Source organism: Cervus elaphus, chromosome 7 (genome assembly GCF_910594005.1).
Source record: "Cervus elaphus chromosome 7, mCerEla1.1, whole genome shotgun sequence".
NCBI lineage: Eukaryota > Metazoa > Chordata > Mammalia > Artiodactyla > Cervidae > Cervus > Cervus elaphus.
Window position 1 is genome coordinate 19,325,870 of NC_057821.1, and position 23,520 is coordinate 19,349,389.

The 23,520-nt window shown below is 37.5% G+C and overlaps 1 protein-coding gene across 6 annotated transcripts in view; it reads right to left on the reverse strand.

Moving 5' to 3' along the window:
* Positions 1-23,520, reverse strand: part of SUPT3H (SPT3 homolog, SAGA and STAGA complex component) — a 381,938-nt gene that overhangs the window by 107,433 nt on the left and 250,985 nt on the right. For all 6 annotated transcript variants that reach the window (XM_043907629.1, XM_043907630.1, XM_043907632.1 and 3 more), the window contains one exon: positions 20,597-20,736. In XM_043907629.1, the coding sequence (XP_043763564.1) occupies positions 20,597-20,736 (140 nt within the window). The remainder of the gene's footprint in view (positions 1-20,596; positions 20,737-23,520) is intronic.

The window sequence follows — 23,520 nt, forward strand, 5'->3', positions numbered from 1 at the left end:
ATGGAACTCTATTCAGAGCAAGAGAGCCTTCCTTGGAATTTCCCTGTTGTTACTATGTGATACATCTGAGTATTTTCAATGAAGACTTTTTTAATATGAGAAAAAAATTTTTAGCTTATTTCATTCCCTCTAAGTAAGTTCCAGGAGTTTTGCCTTTAAAATATACCTGGAATGACTTTTCATCACCTTCCACTTTCACTGCTACTACTCTGGTCCAAGCCATCGTCCTCATCTCTCCCTTGGACTATTGCAATAATCTCCTTGTAGGTCTTCCTGCTTCCACTCTTCCTCTGCTCCTATCCCCAACCCTGAGTCTTTTGACTGCACACTAGCCAGAGTGATCTTTCAAAAACTGAAAATCAGATCATGCTACTTATGATCAGAACTTCCATGCAGCTATTCTTCCCAATATAAAGTAAAATTTAAAACAACAGCTTCTCATCATACACAAAATAAAAACCAAAATCCTCAGCATGGCCCATAAGCCCCTATATAATCTGGCGCCCTATTACTCTTTGACCTCACCTCTTATCACTCTCCTCACTCCAGTTACTCTGGCCTATCCTGAAGTTTCTTGAAAATGTCAAATAACACTCCCACACCAGGGCCTTTGCACTTACTACACTCTGTCCAGAAGGTCTTAACCCAACATCATTGTCCAGCCTGCTCCCTCACTTCCTTCAGGTCTCTGTTCCAAAGTCACTTTATACAGACAAACTATTTCTGGCTACTTAATACAAAATAGCAGCTCCCCCAGGTCACTGTCTGTCTATTACCATGCTTCATGCTTCTTCATGGCTCTTACTACCATCTCCCACAGTAATATTATTCTCTTATTTTATTGTCTATTTGTTCCCAACTAGAATGTAAGGTACCTGATGGCAGAGATGATGTCTGCTTAACTCAGTACAAAATTCCCACAGTCTCTACAGAGCTTGACACATAAATATTGGTGGAACAAACCCATATGTATTTTTTCTATATTCTTTTATAGTTGTTGTTTTTTTTAACTTTTGGCTGTGCCATGAAGCATGTGGGATCTTAGTTCCCCAAACCAGGAATGGAACCTGAGCCCCTTGCAGTGAAGATGTGGAGTCTTAACCACTGGACTGCCAGGGAAGTTCCTTTCTACAGTCTTTACAGAGAAAAGTTAATACTTCTAAGGCAAGGTTTCTCAGTCTTGGTAGTACTGACATTTTGAGCTGAGTAATTCTTTGTTGTGAGTCTGTTCTGTGCCCTGAAGGATGTTTAGCAGTATCCTTGACCTCTACCCACTAGATGCTGATACCATCTGCCCACCACTTTGTGGGCTGTGAAAACTAAAAACCAAACATTGCCAAGTGTCCCGCTGGGAGCAAAATCACACCAGCTGAGAACCACTAGTCTAAGGGGAAGGGGACTGACACTGGTTGACTCACTATTATGTGTCTGTGGGTGTCACACTTGGTCTTTTCATTATCTCTTTTAATTTTTCCAATAATCTCAATGGGCAGATATGCTTCCTGTTTTTAAAATGAAGCATCTATGATCAGATACATTAGGTAACTTGTCTAAGTTTGCTAAGCAGGTAAGAGGCATGTACATTCTGAAGCCAGGTCTGTCTTATTCCAGTCTATGCTGGTTTTTTCCCTACCTTAAAAATTTTTTTATTGGCGTATGGCTGCATTACAAAGTTGTGTTGGTTTGCTAACACTACAGTTTTTGCTAACAGTTGCTGCTGTGTGGCAAAGTGCATCAGTTATACATAAATTCCCTCATTTTTTTATTTCGTTCCCATTCAGGTTACCACAGAGCGCCGAGCAGAGCTTCCTGAGCTATATAGCAGATTCGCATTAGTTGTCTCTTTTATATATACCGATAATTGGATTATAGGCTTTTAGTATTTGCTCTGTCCCATTAATTTGGTTCTCCTCTTTGGGGGGTTTCAGTATACATCTGTAGGAATTTCTCTGACTATCTTCTATGCCTATCACGTTCTCTTAAATCCTTTTCACCTCTTTCTTCATTTCTTTTGGAATTTTGACATTTTTGCCTTTTAATATTCTATTCCTGTCAAGACAGTATTTTTACTCTGAAGCCTCAGTAATGAAACTGCTGAAGCAGAGGTGACAGAGGGGAGGGAAGGAGTCTTAAGAGTCTTCAAGTTTCCTTCTCCTCTACAGGGTATTTTTCAATCAAACACCAAAAGCCGCAGGGCAGAACTTGAAAAGCACTGTGCTCTCCTATGCTGCCTGCCCTTCAAGGGAACAAGCACTGTGCCTCTACCCTATGGTTTCAAAACAGGGGCCACATCATGCCTGAGACTCACAGGATGACCAGGATACTAAAGGAAGAACTCATGCCCACACATCAGCCAGTGACCTTTTAAAAATGTAATCATGTGTCGTTTCTATCTAACTCCTCTTTAGTTCTGACATCACTGCGAGGTATTGCATGATAAGACGCTTCATTTGTGTCCGACTCTTTGTGACCCTGTGGACAGTAGCCCAGCAGGCTCCTCTGTTCATGGGATTCTCCAGGCAAGAATACTGAAGTGGGTTGCCATGTCCTCCTCCAGGGGATCTTCTGGACCCAGAAATCAAACCGGAGTCTCCTGTGTCTCCTGGATTAGCAGGCGGTCCTTTACCACTAGCGTTCTGGCTTCTTTGTGGAGCACAGACAACATAGAGCTCCTAAAGCAAGGACCAGAACAAATGCTGCTCCTTTCAATCCTTCTGAACGAATACACCAGGACCTACCCTTGCTCCTCATCACTACTCCCTATTGCAAAGCTACACTAGAGCTGCCAGAGGCGTTGAGAAGTAGCAGAGATAACTGTCTCAGTGGTGGATCAGAATAACCAGCTCACAGTCTCTGCTTCCTACTATTTATGCTGATGCTTTCAATCTCTTAGTTTATAAAATAATTAAAAAATTGGCACTTCATATAGTAAACCTTAAGTACTCTAGCTAAGAAGGTATTCCAGTAAAATGGTTAAAATTTTCATTTAGTAATTTTCATCTGAAGGAAAACAGTGCTGTAAAAAACTGAGATAAATAGGGGTGTAAAAAACCATATATAACAATAAACTTGAATCACACATGCTTTAAAAAAATTCAAAACAAGAAACTATGAAAAGATGAATAATGAAGTCTATTAGGCACCAGTGAAGAAACAGTCATCAGTCTAGGAAAAATTCTCAAGGGACTATGTGATAGAAGAAAAAATAGGCTTTTACAACTGGACGCCATCTGAGTTAAGATTAGAAACAAGACAAACCAAATTAAATTGTTTATTTCCCTAAAGAGAATGCTCTTAACCATTTTCAAGCTGACGTTTCTTTTCTCATAATTGGCTGAGCTGTTTTCGTGAGTCAGAAATGAGCAAGTTCATCAACAGAAATCTGCCACAAAGACTGATGTAGCTGCAAGCATGAGTTAACCCCAAACAAAAAGAAGAAAAGGATTTCCTGACTATGCCAAGATTTAATCACTGAAAAAACCCAGAAACAGACTTGACCAAATATGACTCTGATGAGAATACAAGAGCAATCTTGGCTATCCCAACTTCTTTGGTTTCAAACATAATAAATGAAAAATTCTTAAATTATTAACAGGAAAAAGCAGAAATATCTACACATTAAAAAATTAATGTCTATTTTTACTTTTACCTTAAAAACTCTTACCTAATTAAAAAAAAATTAAACAAAAACAGAAATCACCTTTAAAATAACTTCAGGTTCAAAATCTTGGAAAGATAGAGTCCCCTAGGGCCTTATCTTCTGAAGAAGCCTTGGATGTACTTAAATTAGTATTTCAAGCAGCCTGAAAACTATGATAGCCTCTTGGGCTTCAAAGAATGCAGAACAGCAAAATCCCCTAGAATCATAAATGTAAAACCTGTAATTATGGTTATTTAACAAAATGGTTTCTATTAAGATATTTGATGATGAAATTCCCATCCTCAGATGTCAGTGCCCAAATTTTAATCAGCCTTTACTCATGAGTAAATGTATCATAACTGTTATTTGATTAAATGTCAGTGGCCATTAGGCTGGGTTTTTCAGAAAGAAGGCTTAAAGAAGGCATGCCACAGAGGGTGTGGAACAGATTACAAAGGAGGAAGAAAGGAGAATTGCTTTGGTAACTGGTGGTGTTCGGCAGTGCTTTGCCTTACGTGAAGTAACCACAAAGACTTTAAGAAGCGAAGACAACCTTGGCAGCAAGGAGAACAAAAGACCGGAGGTGGTAAAATGGTGATGTCAAGCAAGGAAGACCCAGCACAGAGGAGCAGCGTTTTGAGTTTTATGTGTATTGCTTTACTTGCTGATTCTCTTTACAACTGTCTGGGGTCAGAAGGTCAGCTATTATTACCATCTCCATTTGACCGATGAAGACACTGATGTCATGAACCTCTGTGGCTTCAAAAAAAAAAAAAACCGACTAACTTCGTATTTTGAAATCATTTTAATTTACAGAAAACTTTCGAAAACAGGACAGAAAGTTCCTGTGTACTTTTCCCCCAGCCTCACCAGCCCAAAGACTCCTTGTCCCTTCTGACCTCAGAAGCCAAGTGGGGTTAAGGTGCGTTCACTACTTGGATGAGAGTGTTGTGGCTTTTCCTTAAGGTAAGGCATACTGCTAGGGAGTTAAGACTCCTTCTTCAAAACCAGGACATTTTCCACTAGGATACTGATTGCTAGAACAGAACCTGTCCCTCAAACATTTTCTGTCCAAATATAGATAGAATTCTCCAAGTAAATTTTACCCAAGTAACATTGCCCAAAGAACTCAACTGGATATTAGTGCTACTCAAACTTGAGCTATATGTAGTTTTGAGAAGACTTAGAAAAGCATTCTAATGTGAGCAAGACATTTAACAAGATATAAGTGGACAAATGTCATGGAATTATCTCATGTAGTCCTTTCTGAAGAGACATGTTACATTTTTAGAGTCATTCTACCGGGAGAGAGCAGTCACTGTCAGAAAAGAGCCCAATAATTTGATCTTTCATATATGCTGTAAACTCTTTGACTGGTTCTGCCTCTGGTCACTATGAAAGGAAGACTGTATCTAAACTATATTCCATTTGTATGCATATGTGCAGGAATTTAGCCTTATTGTACATCTTCATAAAGAAGATTTTGTCAAAGACAGATACTGTTTTTTAAACACACATGTGCTGGGCACCGAACTAGGTACGTTACAGGTGTTTTTACAAATCCTTCTCTATAGTTCTAAGATGTGGCTTCAATTAAGGAATCTGAGAGTCAGAAACATTAAGCAACTTGTCTAGGATACTAACAAAGATACCTAGAACAAGATAAGGCATGGAACCGTGACTTGAGTACCAAGGTCTATCTGACCTCAAAGCTGATGCTCTGGTCATAATACCATGCAGTATGAAAAGAACCTCAGAAGGAAGACAGGCACACAGCAAACAGCTTGGTAAAAGATTTTTAAAACCTTGTCATTCTGTGATAAAGGCTTTTAACTTGTTGGTGATGACTGACATCATTGACTTGGAAAATGATGCCAAGGAAACAAACACATTGATAAGCACTTTGAGAATATATATATATATATTGTGTGTGTGTGTGTTTAGTTTGTAGGTTTAAGTGGGAAACAACTCTAGTGACCTAAGCATGTTCTTATCTGTCTTAGAAGGTCAACCCTCTTCCAAAGAGTAACAAGCAACAAGAAAGCTCAGGGTGAAGGTGAAGTGCGGGGAGCAGAATTTAATTAGCTGGTCAAAGAAGTCCAATAACCCTGACGGTTACTAGGGCAACAAGTTTCATAACCATATTGCCCAAATGTTAGAGGTGAATTAAAAAAATAACACAACCAACAACACACAATGTTGAAATGCATGATGATAATCCATATGATGAAAATATGACCTTAACAAAATAATATATTAAGGCTCTTCATAGGAAAAAAGTAATCCTCTAGAGTTGTTTATATTGTTGCTTTCTTGGCACATTTATAATATGATGAAATAAACAATCTAATTTATGTACAATTTTTTTCTTTTAATTTTATTGAAGTATATGGCCAATTTACATTTGATTTCTTCTGTACAGCAATGTGACTCAGTTTAAAAATATGTATATATACATAAACATTCTTTTTCACATTCTTGTCCATTATACTGTGTCACAGGATATTGAATATAGTTCCCTATGCTGTACGGTAGGACCTTGTTGTTCATAAATTTATATACAATTTTTTATGGGGGCTTCTCTGGTGGCTCAGTGGTAAAAAAACTGTCTGTCAATGCAGGAGATGTGGGTTCGATCCCTGGGTTGGGAAGATACTCTGGAGAAGGATATGGCAACCCACTCCAGGATTCTTGTCTGGGAAATCCCATGGACAGAGAAGCCTGGCGGGCTATAATGAGGCTGCAAAACAGACACGACTGAGTGACTAAAAAACAACAATACCAATTTGTAAGTAATACTCCTATTGTACCACATCAGGTATCCTGTAAGTATAGTTAAATGAAGCATGCCTTTGCATACCCTCTTTTGCATAATGTTCTTTAGAGGACATAGAAGAACACACAGCCCAGATGGTACTTATTTTCTATAGCACAGTATTTTAATTTCTTAAGTATTTTAATTTCTTAAGATATTTTGATTAACAAACAAAAAATCTAAAATCAAATCCTTTCCGGTATTTTCCTCTGGAATTTAAGCAGCAGGAAACATAGTACTAAATGCTGAATGACTTCTTCAACCTTTTGATGTTAATATGAGACTTATGCTGAAACACTTGTAGTACTAAAGTATTAACACTCGTCGCATGGCTATGACAATTCTTTGAAAATCACAGGGCACATGACAGAATATTCCTTCAATATGAAAAACAGATTTAATCACTTTCTAGAAGTATAGTCTCAATTTTAAAGTCTCATTCACAGGTACTACTAGCTAAGTGTTTTTGGCTGAAAATAATACAATTACAAATTATATATGTTTAAGCAAGATAGAAATTTACTTTTCCTCATATAAGTGAATTCTGGAGACAAGTAATTCAGGCTTAACGTAACTGCTTGCTGATGCTGTGAGAGCCCCAGTTACTTCCAACATTGGCTCTGATATTTTCGAGCTGTAGCTTTTTATTATTTTTCACGCTTTAAAAGTTCTTTATGTATTTATGCATTCAGTCATTTGCACATTCATTTCCCGCCACCTCATCCCTGCTTCACTGAGATATAATTGATGTATAAAATTATGCAGGCTTTAGCTTTATCTTCTGATACAGAATAACCCCTGAAGCTCCAGATAATCACATCTGGATCAAGTAATCAAACATAGGAAGATAAGAAAACCAAGAGAAGTCCAAATAGAATGTATGGCAAAACCAATACAACATTGTAAAGTAAAATAAATAAATAAGTAAGTTTAAAAAAAAAAAGAAAAATGATGGACACAAAATAAAAAAAAAGAAAGAAATTTATGCTTACATCTCACTGGCCACAGCCCAATGGTACGATCCAACTTGGCTGCAAAGTAAGAAGAGGGGTGTGGTACTCTGGATGCCAACAGCTACAAATCAGGTCCATAAAGGAGGATGGAGAGCAGGGATATGGCATGGTGAGCAGCTGTCTCCATCGTGCTGGTGTATAAAGGTATTACACATTTATGTGATCTATTATATTGATTTCTAAACCTGATTTTTAGCAGTCATAGTGGCCACGAATGAGCTTAAGAGTCAGTATTCTCTCTCATCACAACACTCACCAACATTTTTTTTAATGCAAGTTATATTTTTTTAACTTCAGGGAGTGCTTTTGAGGATAAGGAGAGGACAACACAGAGTCAAACAAATAACTAATAACATTGCCCTAACTCCAAAAAGACTGAGATACTCCAGTCTAAAAAGAAACAGATTTACTTGCACTTATCTATTTGCACATGTCAGACAGCATCAAACAACTAAATGAAGTTGAATGACTTAACAAGGGGCTTGGCAAACGATTCACTACAATGGGTGCTTCTTCAGTACTTACCATTTTTAATCTACACATTCTACATAAATGTTGACTGGCAGGATAAGGACATTGCTTTTTTATCTGTCCTGTTCTAACAATTTACTGGAATCTTAGCTACAGCCAGTGAAGAGCCATCCGTCTCAAACGTCATCAATGAGAGAAAAGACAACTGAGGCAGACTTGGGGGTTGGATGCAGAGGGCTGAAGTGACCTTGAGAACAAAGCAACTTGAAAGTAATAAAGAGTATCTTGAGAGATGGATATAAGCAAATGTAGGATGGATTTTAATGAAGACATGGACCATGGTAACTGAAAAATACTGCTTCGTATCTTAATGAAAAACTTAAAATTGAAAAAAAAATAGTGTATACTTTTTAGGAAGTTCTCCATTTATGCACTGTTTTATTTTGATGATAAAGACACAAACAGAAAGCAAATAAGACGACATTCGAGGAGGTGTATTTGAAAAGGAATGGCCAGGGTATATTGTAGGGTTAATACAATTCCAATCCAATCTCTGTATATTTTAAATCAATAATTCTGAGTGGAAACAGCTGAGTTTTAATCATAATCTAAAGCTCTGATATATATTCTTATATGATCCTGAGATACATTCTATTCCATCAGAAAAATATTAGAGTGACCAGTGAAGAGAATGCTGACCCATGAATCAGAAGACCTGTATTTCAGGTCTTGTTTTGTCTCGAACACAAAATGGGAATCTCCAGGTTAAGCTGCTTCGTCTCACTGTGACTGGGTTCTGCCTCTCTATTGTGCTGATGTTCTGTGATTCTATGTGTATCCTGTACCTTAGTGAAGACCTGAAATCCTTAGAAATACTTCAGTCATAGATTCTAAGATTTAAGAGATCAGACGACCTGTGCAAGTCCATACTAGAAAATAGCTTCAGTGTATTTGCAGTGATTCTTATATAGAAGAAATATCACTGGAAGAAGCCATTAGGTTCTTAACTCCTGGGAAATAGCCAGGTATTTCAAAATGGAAAGCATGTGTGAATCACTTCTCCTGCAGCACTGATACAGCTATTTACTGCATCAACTTCTGTTATGCCTCCCTTGACTCACACAGAAGGGCAATGGACGTAGGAACCCAGGAGGTCTTGTGATACAGATAGCTGAAGAGAGACTGTGGCATTCATAACGATCTGTACTTTCATTATAGATGGAGAAAAGAAAAAGAATTCAAGGTACATTTTTTCAGGGAAGTTAAAGGTTAGGAAGATCACTACCACTATGGCTTCAAGTACCTTCCCCTCAAGATGCTCCTCACTGTAGTGAACTAGATCTAATACAAGACACCTAAGGTGTACTCATGAAATTTGCAAAAAGTACAAACCACTATGCAATTCACGTGGAATTCATATGCAATTCATATGACTAGTAAATTTTTAAAAAAAATAAGTACATGGTGAAAGCTATTAGTTCTTTTAAGAAAAGTATGTCTAAAAGACTATAATGTTCAAAGATATCACATGTTCTTTGAAAATAAGAACAATATTTGATCACATAAACATAGATGAGCATAAAGGGAAACCCTGTGGTCAAATAAATTAGTGTAGCATGATACTTTTTCCTTGTACTAGTCTATACAGCGTCACTTGTTAGATTAAACTGGACACTCTACGAGAAAGGTCATTGATAATTTGATTATAAGGAAATAACAGTGAGGCTTCAAAAACGTAGGCAAATGCAATGGACATGTTTTAAACTTCCTTTAAGAAAGTTAATGTCTACTTCCCAACACTAACAAAGGAGTAGATACCTTCTGTAGATAGGGAATGTGAATACACCTTTGCATATTTCTTAAGAGAAGCATATCCTTTACCATGAACTGAAGAAAGAATAAAATCCCTACCAAGTCCCTATTAAAAAGAAGTTAGATTTGGTATGTCTGTGACAGTTTAAAGAGCATATTATGTGGGAAAACAAAATAAACATTTAACCTGGCCAATGAAAATGGTTTTGGAGTTTCAACATTTGGCAGACAGGTGGAATTAAATTCAAGTCAAGTATTCAGAGAAACTAATATAGTATTTAAATATTTGCTTAAGTAATATAGTATTTAAAATAACATATTTGAAGAAATGTTTTTGTTGAAATGTTTTACAGTTTTAAGTGAGGATATTTTTAAGAGAAAAGGCTTGACTGAAGAATATTTTACTTTCTTTGTCGTTCTGGGAACTTTAGTGGGGTTTTTATATTTACTCTTATTAGCCATTTTCTTTTAAGTCTAAGATAACTGGAGAGTATCCCTTGTAGCTTTTAAAAGGAGATTAGATTTAGATTAAGATTATATAATCATTTTTGAAGGAAGACACTGAGCGTCTCAAAGTTGGATCCCGCGGATGTGTGTGCAGGCTAGTAATGATGAGTGGATGAATGGAGGGCTACCTGGGGGCGGTGAGCATCCACGGCACTGGCTGCCTCCATTGCGGCAAGGTTGCCCTACACGCCTCCACAGCAGAGTGGTTACCGTGTGGCCCTGACTTCCAGCCATGTGGCCAGGTCCCTGCCTGGACACCCAAAACAAACCAGGTCAATCGGAGGCCATGTACTGAGGTTTGAGATTCTTATCCCAGAGGGTTGGGTCTGCCTCTCTCCAGGTGAAGAAGCTAACTTGGGAGCACCTGCTGACAGAGCGTTACCCAGGCGGTAAAATATGTCAGTCAACAAGAAAAGAAAAATGAAGCCTATGCAGAGAGAGAAACAGGAGACCAGAAACTGAAGAAAATGCTGATTTCGTTGGTGTCTGCTCTGCAGTTCCTGAGGCCCAGCTGTATTTCCGTTATTAGGTTGCTTAGAAGATACAGATCCTCTCAAAATAAATCTGTCTGTATGCAGAGCTCAACATTTTTCTAAACAACATATCAAATGGTTTAAAAATGAATTTATAAATTTAGCTTGTCATTGCTTGCCTCTAAGTGAATCCATGAATGTCTATACACTCTGTATACCAATCACAGAAAGAAGAGTGGCAACTCTCATTGACATGTAACTCCCAGAATAACTTTGTACCATCATCCTGAAAAAAACTGATCTCTTTCCTATATGTAACCAACACTTCTTTTATTTAATAGCACAGTAAATTAATATACATCTTTAATTTACCATCAGAACATTGCCATAGCTTGGACATAAATTATGTAAAGTCTTAAATGCAATCATGCAGTCTTTTACTCAGTAGGGAATATGATCATCCTAAATAACCTCAAAAACAAATCAGGTGGAGGTGCCAAAATTTTTTACTGGCCTCTAATACCAGTAGTTTTGTTACCAGAGAAAACAAGCTGGATAAAACAGTTTCTAGAGATGACAAGCAGTTCTATTGTACTGAAAATTTGTGAACATGTAAAACTTAACTTTTAAAACTAAAATACAAAATCCTCCAACTTATATCCTAAAAGTGTGTTCTGAATTCAGGCTGCACCTTCTCATTGAAATATTGTCTTAAATGGTGGGTAGGTTCTTAAGTAATCCTACATAAACCTCTTTAACTCATATGTATCTGGACTGTATCCAGTTTACAGAAAGATCAGAAGAGGCATAATTAATTAAGAGAATTTGGTCCTTGTCCAGAATTATGCAAAATTATAAAAACACAAAGTTGACATCTTATTTGATTTCTGAAATCTCAACTTTCTAGAATATCTCTCTTGAATCTTCTCTTTCCCAAAGACACAGAACATAGCAATCACTTAATGTTCTCTACCCTTAAATTTCTCTAAAATTCAAACTACTTTACCTTTACCCCTTGCTAACCAGAAGTCTTTAAAGAAAGTCCCTTTCAGCAGATGATTAAGAGGTAAGCAATGTGATTCACATCAATATGTAAATAACCAAGTGTCCTTGGCCCTACAAGGATTTTTAAACATTTTGAAAGAAGAAACAGTGATCTCTCATATCAACTATGGTTTTGAAAATGGTGGATTTAAGATAACAAAGGTTCACATTTGTAAAACAAATATGATAAATCTCTTATCTTTTAAAATGTGTGATTTTTTTCAGGCATTACCTGAAATAGCCAAAGAAAAGCAAAAGTAAAGCAAATAACCTTCTTTGCCTTGAAGCTCAGGAGGCTAGTAACCATATACATCTCAAGGAATTGCTTCCAGATCAATTTTTCGAAGTTGGAAGAAATATGACACTTTTCTGCTCTTTTCCTTTTCCAGAATAGTGCCTGCACCCATGAGTTTTCCTTCCTAGCATTTTTGCCTTTTAACTGTGATCTTCAGCAAGTGCTTTAGGGTCCTCATTTGCAAACAGAGGATAATAACAGAACTGACCCCAAGGGTAGACATGAGCTGATGTCTGTGTCAAGGTTTAGAGCAGTGTTTGGTGTGTATTAGGTCTACACGGGATTCTGTAGTTATTACTACTATATCTATTTTTCTGGTATATTACAAGTTTTGTCAAGGAAACAACTGTATTGTGAATACCATGTCCCCACGATCTAGTACAGGAGCTGGCGCACACACACACACAAATAAATTTTTAAAAATACTACTTCAGTTTTAAGGGTCATAAACTGAGACGTACAGATTTATGATTCCTCAGAATTTAAAAATAACTACTGAAAGAATCACATACAAGTTAACTCTGAAATTACAAATAAAAAAGAATTAATGAAAACAGGTGAGGAAGCAAAAAAATGAGGAAGAATAAAAAAAGATAAAAGTGCATGTGCTATGTAAATAAGGGTAATGTCATCAATTGAAAGAAATTAAGGGAAAAAACATTAATAGACTGCTAAAGACAGTTATACCCAAACTAACTGGTTCAGAAGGACTAACAGTAAAGACAGGCAAAGTTGTAACAAACTTAGAGACCCAGACCTGGACCTGATGAAGGCTCTATCAACAAGATGTGATAGAGCAAAGACGGAGATGCAAGATTTCTATGCCACAAGAAATTCAACAGTAACTTAAAAGCCATCTACAAATTCAAACTATTTTCTAAGTAGAAATCAGCCAATAACTAACAGAACTGTCCAGAGAAATATTTAATGGATCAGAGAAGTGAACAAGTATATGTTATTATTTGAAGATGCTAAATTGTAAAATCTTATAATAGCAAATACACAAGGAGACATGTATAATATTTATTGCCAAATGTTCTAAACTGACAACTAGAGGGAATGAACCAGTGGTCACAGATGGTATTGGTCCATTTGAAAAACAATCTGTGGGAGAAGGCGAGGACGGGATGTTTTGAGAGAACAGCATCGAAACATGTGTATCACCTAGGGTGAAACAGATCACCAGCCCAGGCTGGATGCATGAGACAAGTGCTCGGGCCTGGTGCACTGGGAAGACCCAGAGGAATCGGGTGGAGAGGGAGGTGGGAGGGGGGATCGGGACGGGGAATACATGTAAATCCATGGCTGATTCATGTCAATGTATGACAAAAACCACTACAATGTTGTAAAGTAATTAGCCTCCAACTAATAAAAATAAATGGGAAAAAAAAAAGAAAAACAATCTGTTCATTAAAATTAGAACTGATGCTCAGTATCAGCCTGTAGACATGTCTGAACACTGCGGGTAAGTATTGAACCAGTGTGGTTAGGAGAACTTCTATAGCTAGAGCTGTGGAAAAGCCACTACTCTAATTTAAACAGGGAGTTATTCAAACAATGAAAACTATTTGCAACTGGAAAGCATCTTAAAAGGTGTGTTGAAGAATTCCTGGTACAAAAACTTCATAAAAGTATATAGCTTTTTTTGTAATCCTATGTGAATGAGAAGAAGAGACTAATTTTATATACTTGGACACTGCATTCTTTAAGCAGAAGAGAAAAAAAATTCAGGTTGTCCAAAGGATAGATTAATGATATTTGCGTATATCACCTATTAATTCCCCTTTTTTGGACAAACAGTTAATGAAAGTTTATAATGTTCAAGGCACTGTGCTGGGTACAGACAATATGAAAGTACAGTACGTCCATGCTCTCAAGGACCTTATTTAGTAAGTCAAACTAAGCAAAAAACAACTAGTTATAATCTTGCACATACTAAAATATCAGAACTGAGATGCGGCCAGATGGAGAAAGATTAACGGAAGGGAAGAAAAGATGAATGCCTATTTAGGGAACTGCAAGTTCAAGGGGTTCCTTAAAGAGTGTGGGGTGGTGATGGCAGTGTGTGCGTTTGTGTGTGTGTATACATGTGTGTTTTGGGAAGTAATATGGGTAAGGTGGGGGAGAAGGAATGGTGGGAGATGAAGACGAAAAAGTTTGTTGGGGCCAGATTATAAAGATGCATGAATAACGTGCTAGGGAGTTAAGACTCTTCTACAGAAGATGGAGAGTCAGGAACAGCAGAAGCCTGGCAGGATCTGATCTGCCCTTTGGACCAATCCTTAATAAGAAGGAGAGTTCCCAACAGCCATCCACATGCAACAGATTACATTGATCACTAAATATTTACAGCTTACTCCAAAATTCCTATTTCTAAATGAGGAATACAATGATCTAAGGATAAGTCTAATTGCATTAAACAGCTTGATTTGCATGATTTACCATAAGGTGGTGGCAACAATAAGAAGTGATCTTAAGGCAGCTCCTAAGCACGGATGCAAATAAAGGAACAGAAGGAAATTACCTAACCACACAATCAATGATTGGCTAATTCCACTCAATAAATGATGGCATTGAAAAGACAAAACTCTTTCCACAGAATACATTTATTTTCATATTTAGAAGGGCTGACTTGTTGAGATTAAACCAGTAAAGATAAATAAAAGCCAGGCTACGTAACAACAATCTGCCCACCTACTGTGGGGAATTCGGGTGAAGGAGAAAGAATAGGGAAACATAATCTACAAAATATTCAGGACAAAAATATTTTGGTTATTACAACAGCCACAATTTGAGAACTATAAACATTAAATGTAAATTAGTGGTAAGTCCTGTGGTGTTCTTAAACTCAATGATATTTTAAAACTCTTCTCTGCCAAGGTGTTTTATAAACAAGCTAGCAGACTGATCTCTAAGGAAACCCTTGAAATGTATCTTTTAAAAGTGAAGGATTTCATTTTCAGAAGGGTAAGGTGAAATTATTTGAGAAAGAAAATACTGATTGATTCTATTAAAAACTTAATTGGACAGTGTCATCAGATGTGTTAGAGGAAAATCCACTTAACAAGACAAGACTGAACAACGCGGGGCAGCAGAGCCGGGGAGATATGATGGCCTGTTTGCATCACTGGTGTGCATCTTCCCCCCCGACAGATGATGCTCTGCTTTACTGAAGCTAAAACTTCTGGTGAGGAAGGTGGAAGTGGATGGCAATCACTGTTTCTGTATTTTACTACCAAGGCCAGATTTAAAATACATACGCTGTCTCCAAAACAAAAGGTACTAATGGATGCCGGACTGTAACTCCTGATTTGGATTAAGGGAAATACGACTACTATGAATATTGCTTCAATGCTGTCACCACGTATTTTGCTCCTTAATAGACTAGGGAAAGGGCAGGGAGAAGAATTTTTTCAATTTCACCCAGACAATAAATACGACTCTGAGGGTGGAAGATGATGGTGGAAGATGATACTTGAAATGTGATACTAAATCTTCCGTCATAGAGATGGTAGTTGTCATTTGACTGATCTTGCTCTAAAATTTTTCTACAGCAAAGCATAACCCAAGAGATTAAGCATCTTAAATGTGACAGAATGATCAAAACACTGCTACCATCACCCAACCACTTCTGATTTCACACCTGGTATGTGGTGCACTCTGGGCAAAACAGAAGTCTGACTTTACCCTCAGCTCACATGGTTAAGAGCTCATAGTTGACACGGATAAGAAAAGCCTGGAAGAATTCCTTGAGGAACATCTGTCAGATCTGATGTGTTAACCTACAGGATGATAAGGACATGGATAAGAGTTAGGGAATGTTCTATTGTTATAAGATTTGTAACTTACTCTTCATGTCATTGATTGAAAAATGTCTTCTCCAGATGTTTTATGGCAATGAATACACAGGTCTCTACCATTCCATAATCAGTGTTAGTCCCTCAGTCGTGTCCGACTCTTTGTGACCCCCATAGCCTAGAGTTACCAGGCTCCTTGTCCATGGGATTCTCCAGGCAAGGATACTGGAGTGGGTTGCTGTTTCCTTCTCCAGGGGATCTTCCCGACACAGGGATCAAGCCCAGGTCCTGCACTGCAGGCATATTCTTTACTGTCTGAGCCACGAGGGAAGCCCAATAATCAGAAGGTGGGGATAAAAAGTAGTTTGACAGAGCTGGAAAGCAGTTTCAGAGTTATATATCATACCAACCTTTGGGTTCTCCTAAAGTCATGTAACACTCCCTAGTCTGCAGTAGGCCAGAAAAACATACACTAAGTTACATTAATTCTGCTCTGTGCAGCTAGAATTACCAAAGATTTTGGGGGTATATCTATTAGTTTTCCCCAAAGAACAATTTCACAGAGTACTTTTAAATTATCTGAAAAGTTACCTTGAAGAGAATAAAGAAGACACAGTGATGTGTTCTCTTGATGAATCTCTTTCAGAAACGAGTCCTGACTATCACACTACTTTATGTTTTAAAATGGACCCTAGTTCTAGTATTCTGTTTTGTGTCCTCTTCAATAAACCACACTGAGGCTAGTTCTATAAACCACTCTGAAGTTAATCACAAAATATTTCTTGAAGAAGACATGTACTTTGCTTCAGAATAAACAAAATTTAAAATAAAATAGCAAGTGAAATAGAATATACATGTCTCCATCACACAACCAATAATCTACTAAGAAGGTTCAAAATTCAAGGCCAAATGTAGTAATAGTCATAAAAATGTCAACAATTTATTGAGCCTGTGTTCCCCTTACCAGTGTACTCAGCTAGCTTTTGATTTGCCAGTTATTACTGAAGGCCTGTGAGGGCAGAAACCATATTTTGTCTTTTTTATAGTTGTAACTTCAGGACCTAGTACAGTGACTGATTTACAAAAGAAGCTCAGACAAATGCTGAATGAATTAAAGAGTGGAGGATGGATGGATGGATGGTTTGCCTTAATCCAAACAAAATGATTTCCACTCATTTTAACAGGCTGTCTCTAAGGGAGAAAAATCCCAGAGATCTGAGCAGACAGTCAAGATTATGATGTACCTCCTCTGCCAATTCTTAAACACAATGAGAGGTCCTTTATCCTTAAGGACTTCCGTGTCTGCCTTTTCAGCACCTACTCCTTCTTCTTAAAGCTGCAGGAACTCATGCTTTTACAGAGGTTAACTGCTCCCTCTTTGGAGATGGAGCATACGACTTAGGCTAAGCCAATCAGAGCATGGTCATCCTATCAGTACAATTCAGATGGCACATGAGGTCTTATTCAACTTTTAGTCAATTTTAAACAATCTTTTTTTTTTTTTTTCCATTTGTTTTTATTAGTTGGAGGCTAATTACTTTACAATATTGTAGTGGTTTTTGTCATACGTTGACATGAATCAGCCATGGATTTACATGTGTTCCCCATCCCGATCCCCCCTCCCACCTCCCTCTCCATCCCATCTGCCTGGGTCTTCCCAGTGCTTAAATTTTATAAATCCCATTCTACTTTCTTTCTAGATTTCAAGACTAGGCCTCTGACTTAAAAACAAACAATAAACAATCACTGGGGATTTTCAGCACCCTAAGCTGTTTAGTCTGCCCTTTGGTGAGCTCTGAACTTTGGTCCCCTGTTTATTTTACCTGTTTGAGGATTAGTCAGAAAGTAGAGAATTCACTCAATTTTCTTTTTAGTGTTTCTTATTTACACCTCCTTCACAAACCCTAGCAGCTCCTTAGATAGGATATTTTACTTGGTTAATGAGTAGAGCAGCAGGGTCTTAGGTGAGGCTCTTCTGTGAGTGACGACAGGTCCTTTGTTAAGAAAATACAAAGCTATCTGCAGGCTTTAGTGGCCCTTTCTTGTCCTTGGTTGATAGTCACATTTAGTTGATTAGATCTCAAAAGACTGGGATGTAAGAAACAGGATCAACAGTCAAACACACCTGGGTCTTTCTGGGGGTGGGTACAGGGGGTCGGAAACGTGCTTGGAGGGGAGTTGTATTTCTATTTATTATGCTTATTATTTCTCTGCTTCTCTTTCCCAGTCTCTCAAATATACTAAAGCAATTCTGAACATCATTTAATCTACACTTGATGATTTACAAGGGATCTTCCCAGGTCATGATCATAGAGCTCTACTGTTCACACACTGAAGTGTTGGTGATGGGGAAAGATAAATGGAGTGAGAGCTAGGTAACTTAACATGATGATGGACTAGCAAGCAGATATAAACAATGTACATAAAAATTCAGACTTTTTTATATTTCAAATCATATAATACTTAACGAAGCAAATTATGAGTAAAACACAAAGCCAGGCACACACACAAATCAGCTGAAAACAACAGGAAAGAACTCAGGTTTTCATATGCTTCCTCAATGTTTTGAGAAAAAGCTAGGGTCCCGAGAGAGTTTTTATGTCTATAAATTTCTTTTTCTCTTCTAAATTACATTTAAATGAAACAAAAAAGAAAAAAAAAAACAATAATAAGCTTTGTTGGTAGGTCTATACCATTTTCATACATTCAAGGGGAGAAGGTAGTAAACAAAGTTTCTACAACTGTAAGTGATGCTTAGAGGAAAATTAAATCACGGAGTGATGCCAGGACTGATTATTCTACTGCACTTTAAAAGCCAGGGATTGCAGTCTGTGAGTCCAAAGTGGTTTCATATGGACTGCCACAGTTGTGGTTTACGCTTGAAACTATAACCTGTCAAATTAGAAGCAGGCAAGGACTATGCTCTTAACGGTTCCACTTTCTACTGTCTACAGTTTTGTCTACAAGTTCAGCATTTTTTATCCAGTTTAAGTTCTGTTATTTGGATGGATAGAATCTCAAAACTACTCTTTGTTATTTTGGTTAGAGATTTTAGTTAAGATTCAAGGTTTGGAGAAGTTGGCAATCTTAACTTTTCTTGTACAAATGAAGCTGACTTTCACTGTAATTGTTCCTATCAACTATTGATACTTTATTATCCTGGTCACCACTATGCAATACATAATATAACTATAGGGAAGAGAAATTTAAACCGTATGCGCTCCCAAGCTATTTCTGCCCTATGTTTCCAAATATTTGATTCATTTGAACTTGTACCTTACTGACTCATCAGTCTTCCAGGCCCACAGTAGCCTGCTATTATGAGCTTACTGTTACAACACGCTCCCTTTCTCTTCTTCTCCTTGATTGTGGAATGCCCTTCTGGGCAATAGGCTTGGATGACAAGAGATTTTCCTGTCAAAATTGAAACAGCTACTTGTTCAGTTTCACTAATGTTTTCTGTAGAGTCCTTCCTTAATAAATTTTTCTTAATGCCCATTTGTATAATGTAAAAATGTTTAAAAAATAAAGCATAAACAATATTTGCTCTCTGCGTAATGCATCGTAAGTAAAACCATGCCACTAAACAGTCATATCCTGTTTAGGCCATAATGACATCAGAAATACATGTTTATCATCTGCTTTGGACAACTGAGCATGTTTTTGGCCCAAGGCAAAGTTGAGCTAAAATCATTTGCAGTTGCCTCAAACCAAGATAACCACACATTTCTAAGGTAATTGATACCTAAGAAGAACACTGCCTTTAGATCACAGCTCATGATCTAAGCATACTAATTCTTGAAAGAAGGCTGTTAAATTTTATAAAGCATGGATGTCTACTGGACTTCCTCCAAAATTTAACATGAAATAATTACATTTTTAGCATGCATAGAGACTATGATAAAGTCAGCACTTAGCACAATCTCTCAGAACTCTGGAATTACCTCTTGCCCAGTTTAAAGAGAAGGGGGAACATGGAGGTTTGTTGTTTTTTTTAAAAAAAAAAACATATAAAAGTATTATAAGAATAAGAATGATAAGAATAATGCCTTATATTTTGAAAGGCACTCAATTGAAATCAGTCACTACTTTTGTTTTTCCAAAGTATAATATTTAAGGAAACAATTTTATGAATAAATAGCTAGGGTAAATAGAAGGCATACAATTTTTCTTATCCATTGTTAAAACATGCCCAGGGAATATAAGCACTTGTCACTGACATTGTTTTACAGCAATATAAAGCATGCAATTGCCCTGGATACTACCTTAGCTGGTGAGGCCAATCATAGCCTGCAACTACAGGCTGAAAAATATAGCTCTTCATACCATATGTCAACACAAAAGCAGTAAGAATTAGTTTTGCCCACAAAGATAACTGGACGGTTTGGTACAAAAACTAAGTAAATTATTTAATTATAAACTAGCTTTTATGAAAGAAAATAATATCAGTAAAAGTAAAATCCAGAAGGAAGCTTAGGGAAATCTACTCATATTCAAAGGAGGAAACAAAGGAACAGGGGACTGAAGCTGTTTCCCAAAGTCAGCTATGAAGGCAGAGTTTGACGTCCTTCCCAGGACTACTTCACTGCACAATGCTGCTTCAGACATGAAACCACTGATTTGGACAATTCAGACAAACATTTAAAGAACACAAGAACAGAATAATCCAATATTATACACACTGTAATGGTTCTTCCATTACTCTTAACAAGGGAAGCATGTACTATACCTCCATTCTTTCTTGTTTAACTTCATCAATTTCATCATCTTCAAACATTGCCAAGAGTTCTCCTGTTTGGTCAATAGAGTTGAGAAAGTCTTGAGCGATTTTTTGTCTTTTGTTTGTATTATTGCTGCCACTCAATTTGTCTTCATGAAGATAAAGGAAGGAAAAACAAAATATTCTTAAACAGGTTTACATCAGTCCTAACCATTTTAAGTATGGAATACTGCACATAAAATTCAAAAGTGGAATTCTCTCAATCTTCAAAAGGAGAACCTTTGTATCCAAAACAAAAGCATAAAGTCATACAGAATTGAATCACCCACTTATGTCATGAATAAGATTGAGAGAATAAAACCAAATAATCAATTACTACAGTTAAGTATTTATGGATTGATTAAATTTCTTACAAAAAAAAAAAGAAGGGCTATCAGATTTGGAAAAAGAATCCTGCTATGGCAAGCCAATTGAGAAAATAAATAAAAACAAAGACATAAATAAAAGGCATTAGGATTGCAACTTGAAATTAAAAGAAGAAAATACTAGGTACATTACTATGACAATACATGTAAAATCTATGGGATGAGATTTTACTCTTTCTCATAAGAGATAAAACTATCATACTTACTTAAAAGCAAAACAAAACTCTGAGAAAGTTATTGCAAAAAGTCAGGAAGGAATGTAAAATGCAATATGCAATTAGTACAGTTTAATACACAAAAGTATCAGTGTGAATTAGTGAGCAAGAACTGGATTATTTTTTAATGTGACAAATTACATACTCATATACAAATTTAAGGCAACCCTAACATCTTAGAGTGAGCAGAAAACTGTCATTCCCTGCTCCAACACAACTTCGTTATCACCCACCTCATTTATGTTGCTACTATCAAATATACTACATATCTGTATGCTGTAGACTCAACAGTACAATTATATATATTAATACAATTGCTAACACAGTTATATTTTCTTTTATATTTACCTACATAATTACCTTTATAGATACCCTCTGGGGTGTGTGTGTGGGTGGGTGTGTGTGGGTGGGCGTGTGCGGGTGGGTGTGTGTGGGGGTGGGTGGGTGTGGGGGTGTGTGTGTGTATGTGTATGCATGTGGATTTAATTTCTACTTGTTTCTATTAATATAATTTCTATTTCTTAACTGGTATTCTCTGTTTTGCGAGACACTGTAACCATACCTTTCTTTTGTATATTTACATATGGTTTCCTTACATTTTTTTAACGTATTTATCAGTTCAGTTCAGTCGCTCAGTCATGTCTGACTCTTTGTGACCCCATGGACTGCAGCATGCCAGGCTCCCCTGTTCATCACCAACTCCTGGAGCTTACTCAAACTCATGTCCACTGAGTTGGTGATGCCAACCAACCATCTCATCCTTTGATTTCCCCTTCCCCTCTTGCCTTCAGTCTTTCCTAGCATCAGAGTCTTTTCTAATAAGTCAGTTCTTCACATCAGGTGGCCAAAGTATTGGAGTTTTTTATACTCCAAAATATTGAATGCATTTATAATAGATATTTAAAGTTTTCATCTGTGAAGTCCAACATCTGGACCTCCTCAAAGGCATTTTGTCTTATCTGCTTATTCTTGTCCTTTTTATGGATCATATATATCTGTTTCTTTGCATGTCTAGTATTTTGTTGTTGTTATTGATGAAAATGGGTATTTTAGGAAATACACTAGAGCAGCTCTAGATAATAATTCCCTTTTCTTCCTGTGGCTTGCTGTCATCATTCGCTTGTTTGTTTTGTTTTGTTTGTTCAGTGACTTGGCTGGACTAGTTCAAATAAGTCTCTTTCCCTCTCAGTGTGCAGCCTTCGATGCTGCTCTTCAGACAACACATGCACAGCCTTGAGCATGCGAAGAGCCTACTCCACCACCAGGAGTGACTGTGGTTTTTAGCCACGTTCTCTTTTCCTGTCACTTTTCTCTGCATTAAGTTTCTGGCTGGTCTGACTCTATTTGTATCACACACAGCTGTCAGCTTCCACTAGCTGCTGGCTGAGAGTTCTGCTGTTTCAATAATACTGTTGGGCACAAACTGCTCCACGGACTGATCTCAATAATTTGGGTCACTCTGCAGTGAAGGTTGACCAGCCTGTAAGTTTCGCTCTGACCCCAGGAGGGGGTCTTCTTAGCTACTGCTCTTCTTAGCTACTGCTTTCTTTTGTTAAACTTGAACCTGGTGCACTGTTTTCTGTGTTGTTATTAGTATTAGAGTGACCAGCTTCCTCTTAATGGCTCACTACCAGAAGATCTCCATTGTTTTAAAACAGTCTTAGGCAGGAACTTCCAAATGCTCTTTTCCAAAGAGTCAGTCCCTGCAGGAAGAGCGGTAGAGCTCTCTGCTATTAAGGCTCTCTCTTACTGGCTGAATCTTTGCACTTCTGTACTAGAGCTGGAGGTGGGAAGGGCAATCAGTACTCCAAGAAAGCCTGTCCTGGATCTAAGAGGGGGAACCTCGTTAGAGATGGCAGACTCCTGTCTTCAAGGCTTGTCTCTTCTTGTGTGAAGCTTTACTCCCCGTGAGCAAGTCAAGATAGGGCAGCCTGAGAGCTCCATTACTAGAGGAGGAGTGACAGTCACGGTCCTTTTGCTGTGCTTGCCTAGCACAGAAGTTCTGTAACACAGAGTTGAAGAAGATGAGAGATGCTGACCTCCTGCCCTTCCTGGGGTGACACTGTCACCCTAGATTAGGGGGTAGGGAAGCAGATGCCCAGTGTTCTTGGACACATTTACCCAGAGTAAAGCTTCTATCATTTTGAGCTGGGGCACCAGGGAAGGAAGGGAGGAGAGACATGATGAGAGTTACATTGTGGCTCAAATGCAACAGATTCTCACTGTTCTTAATGAGACTTAGTAGACTTTCTGAATATGTTTCTCCATTTGCTGTCTGCCCTCAAGAACAGTT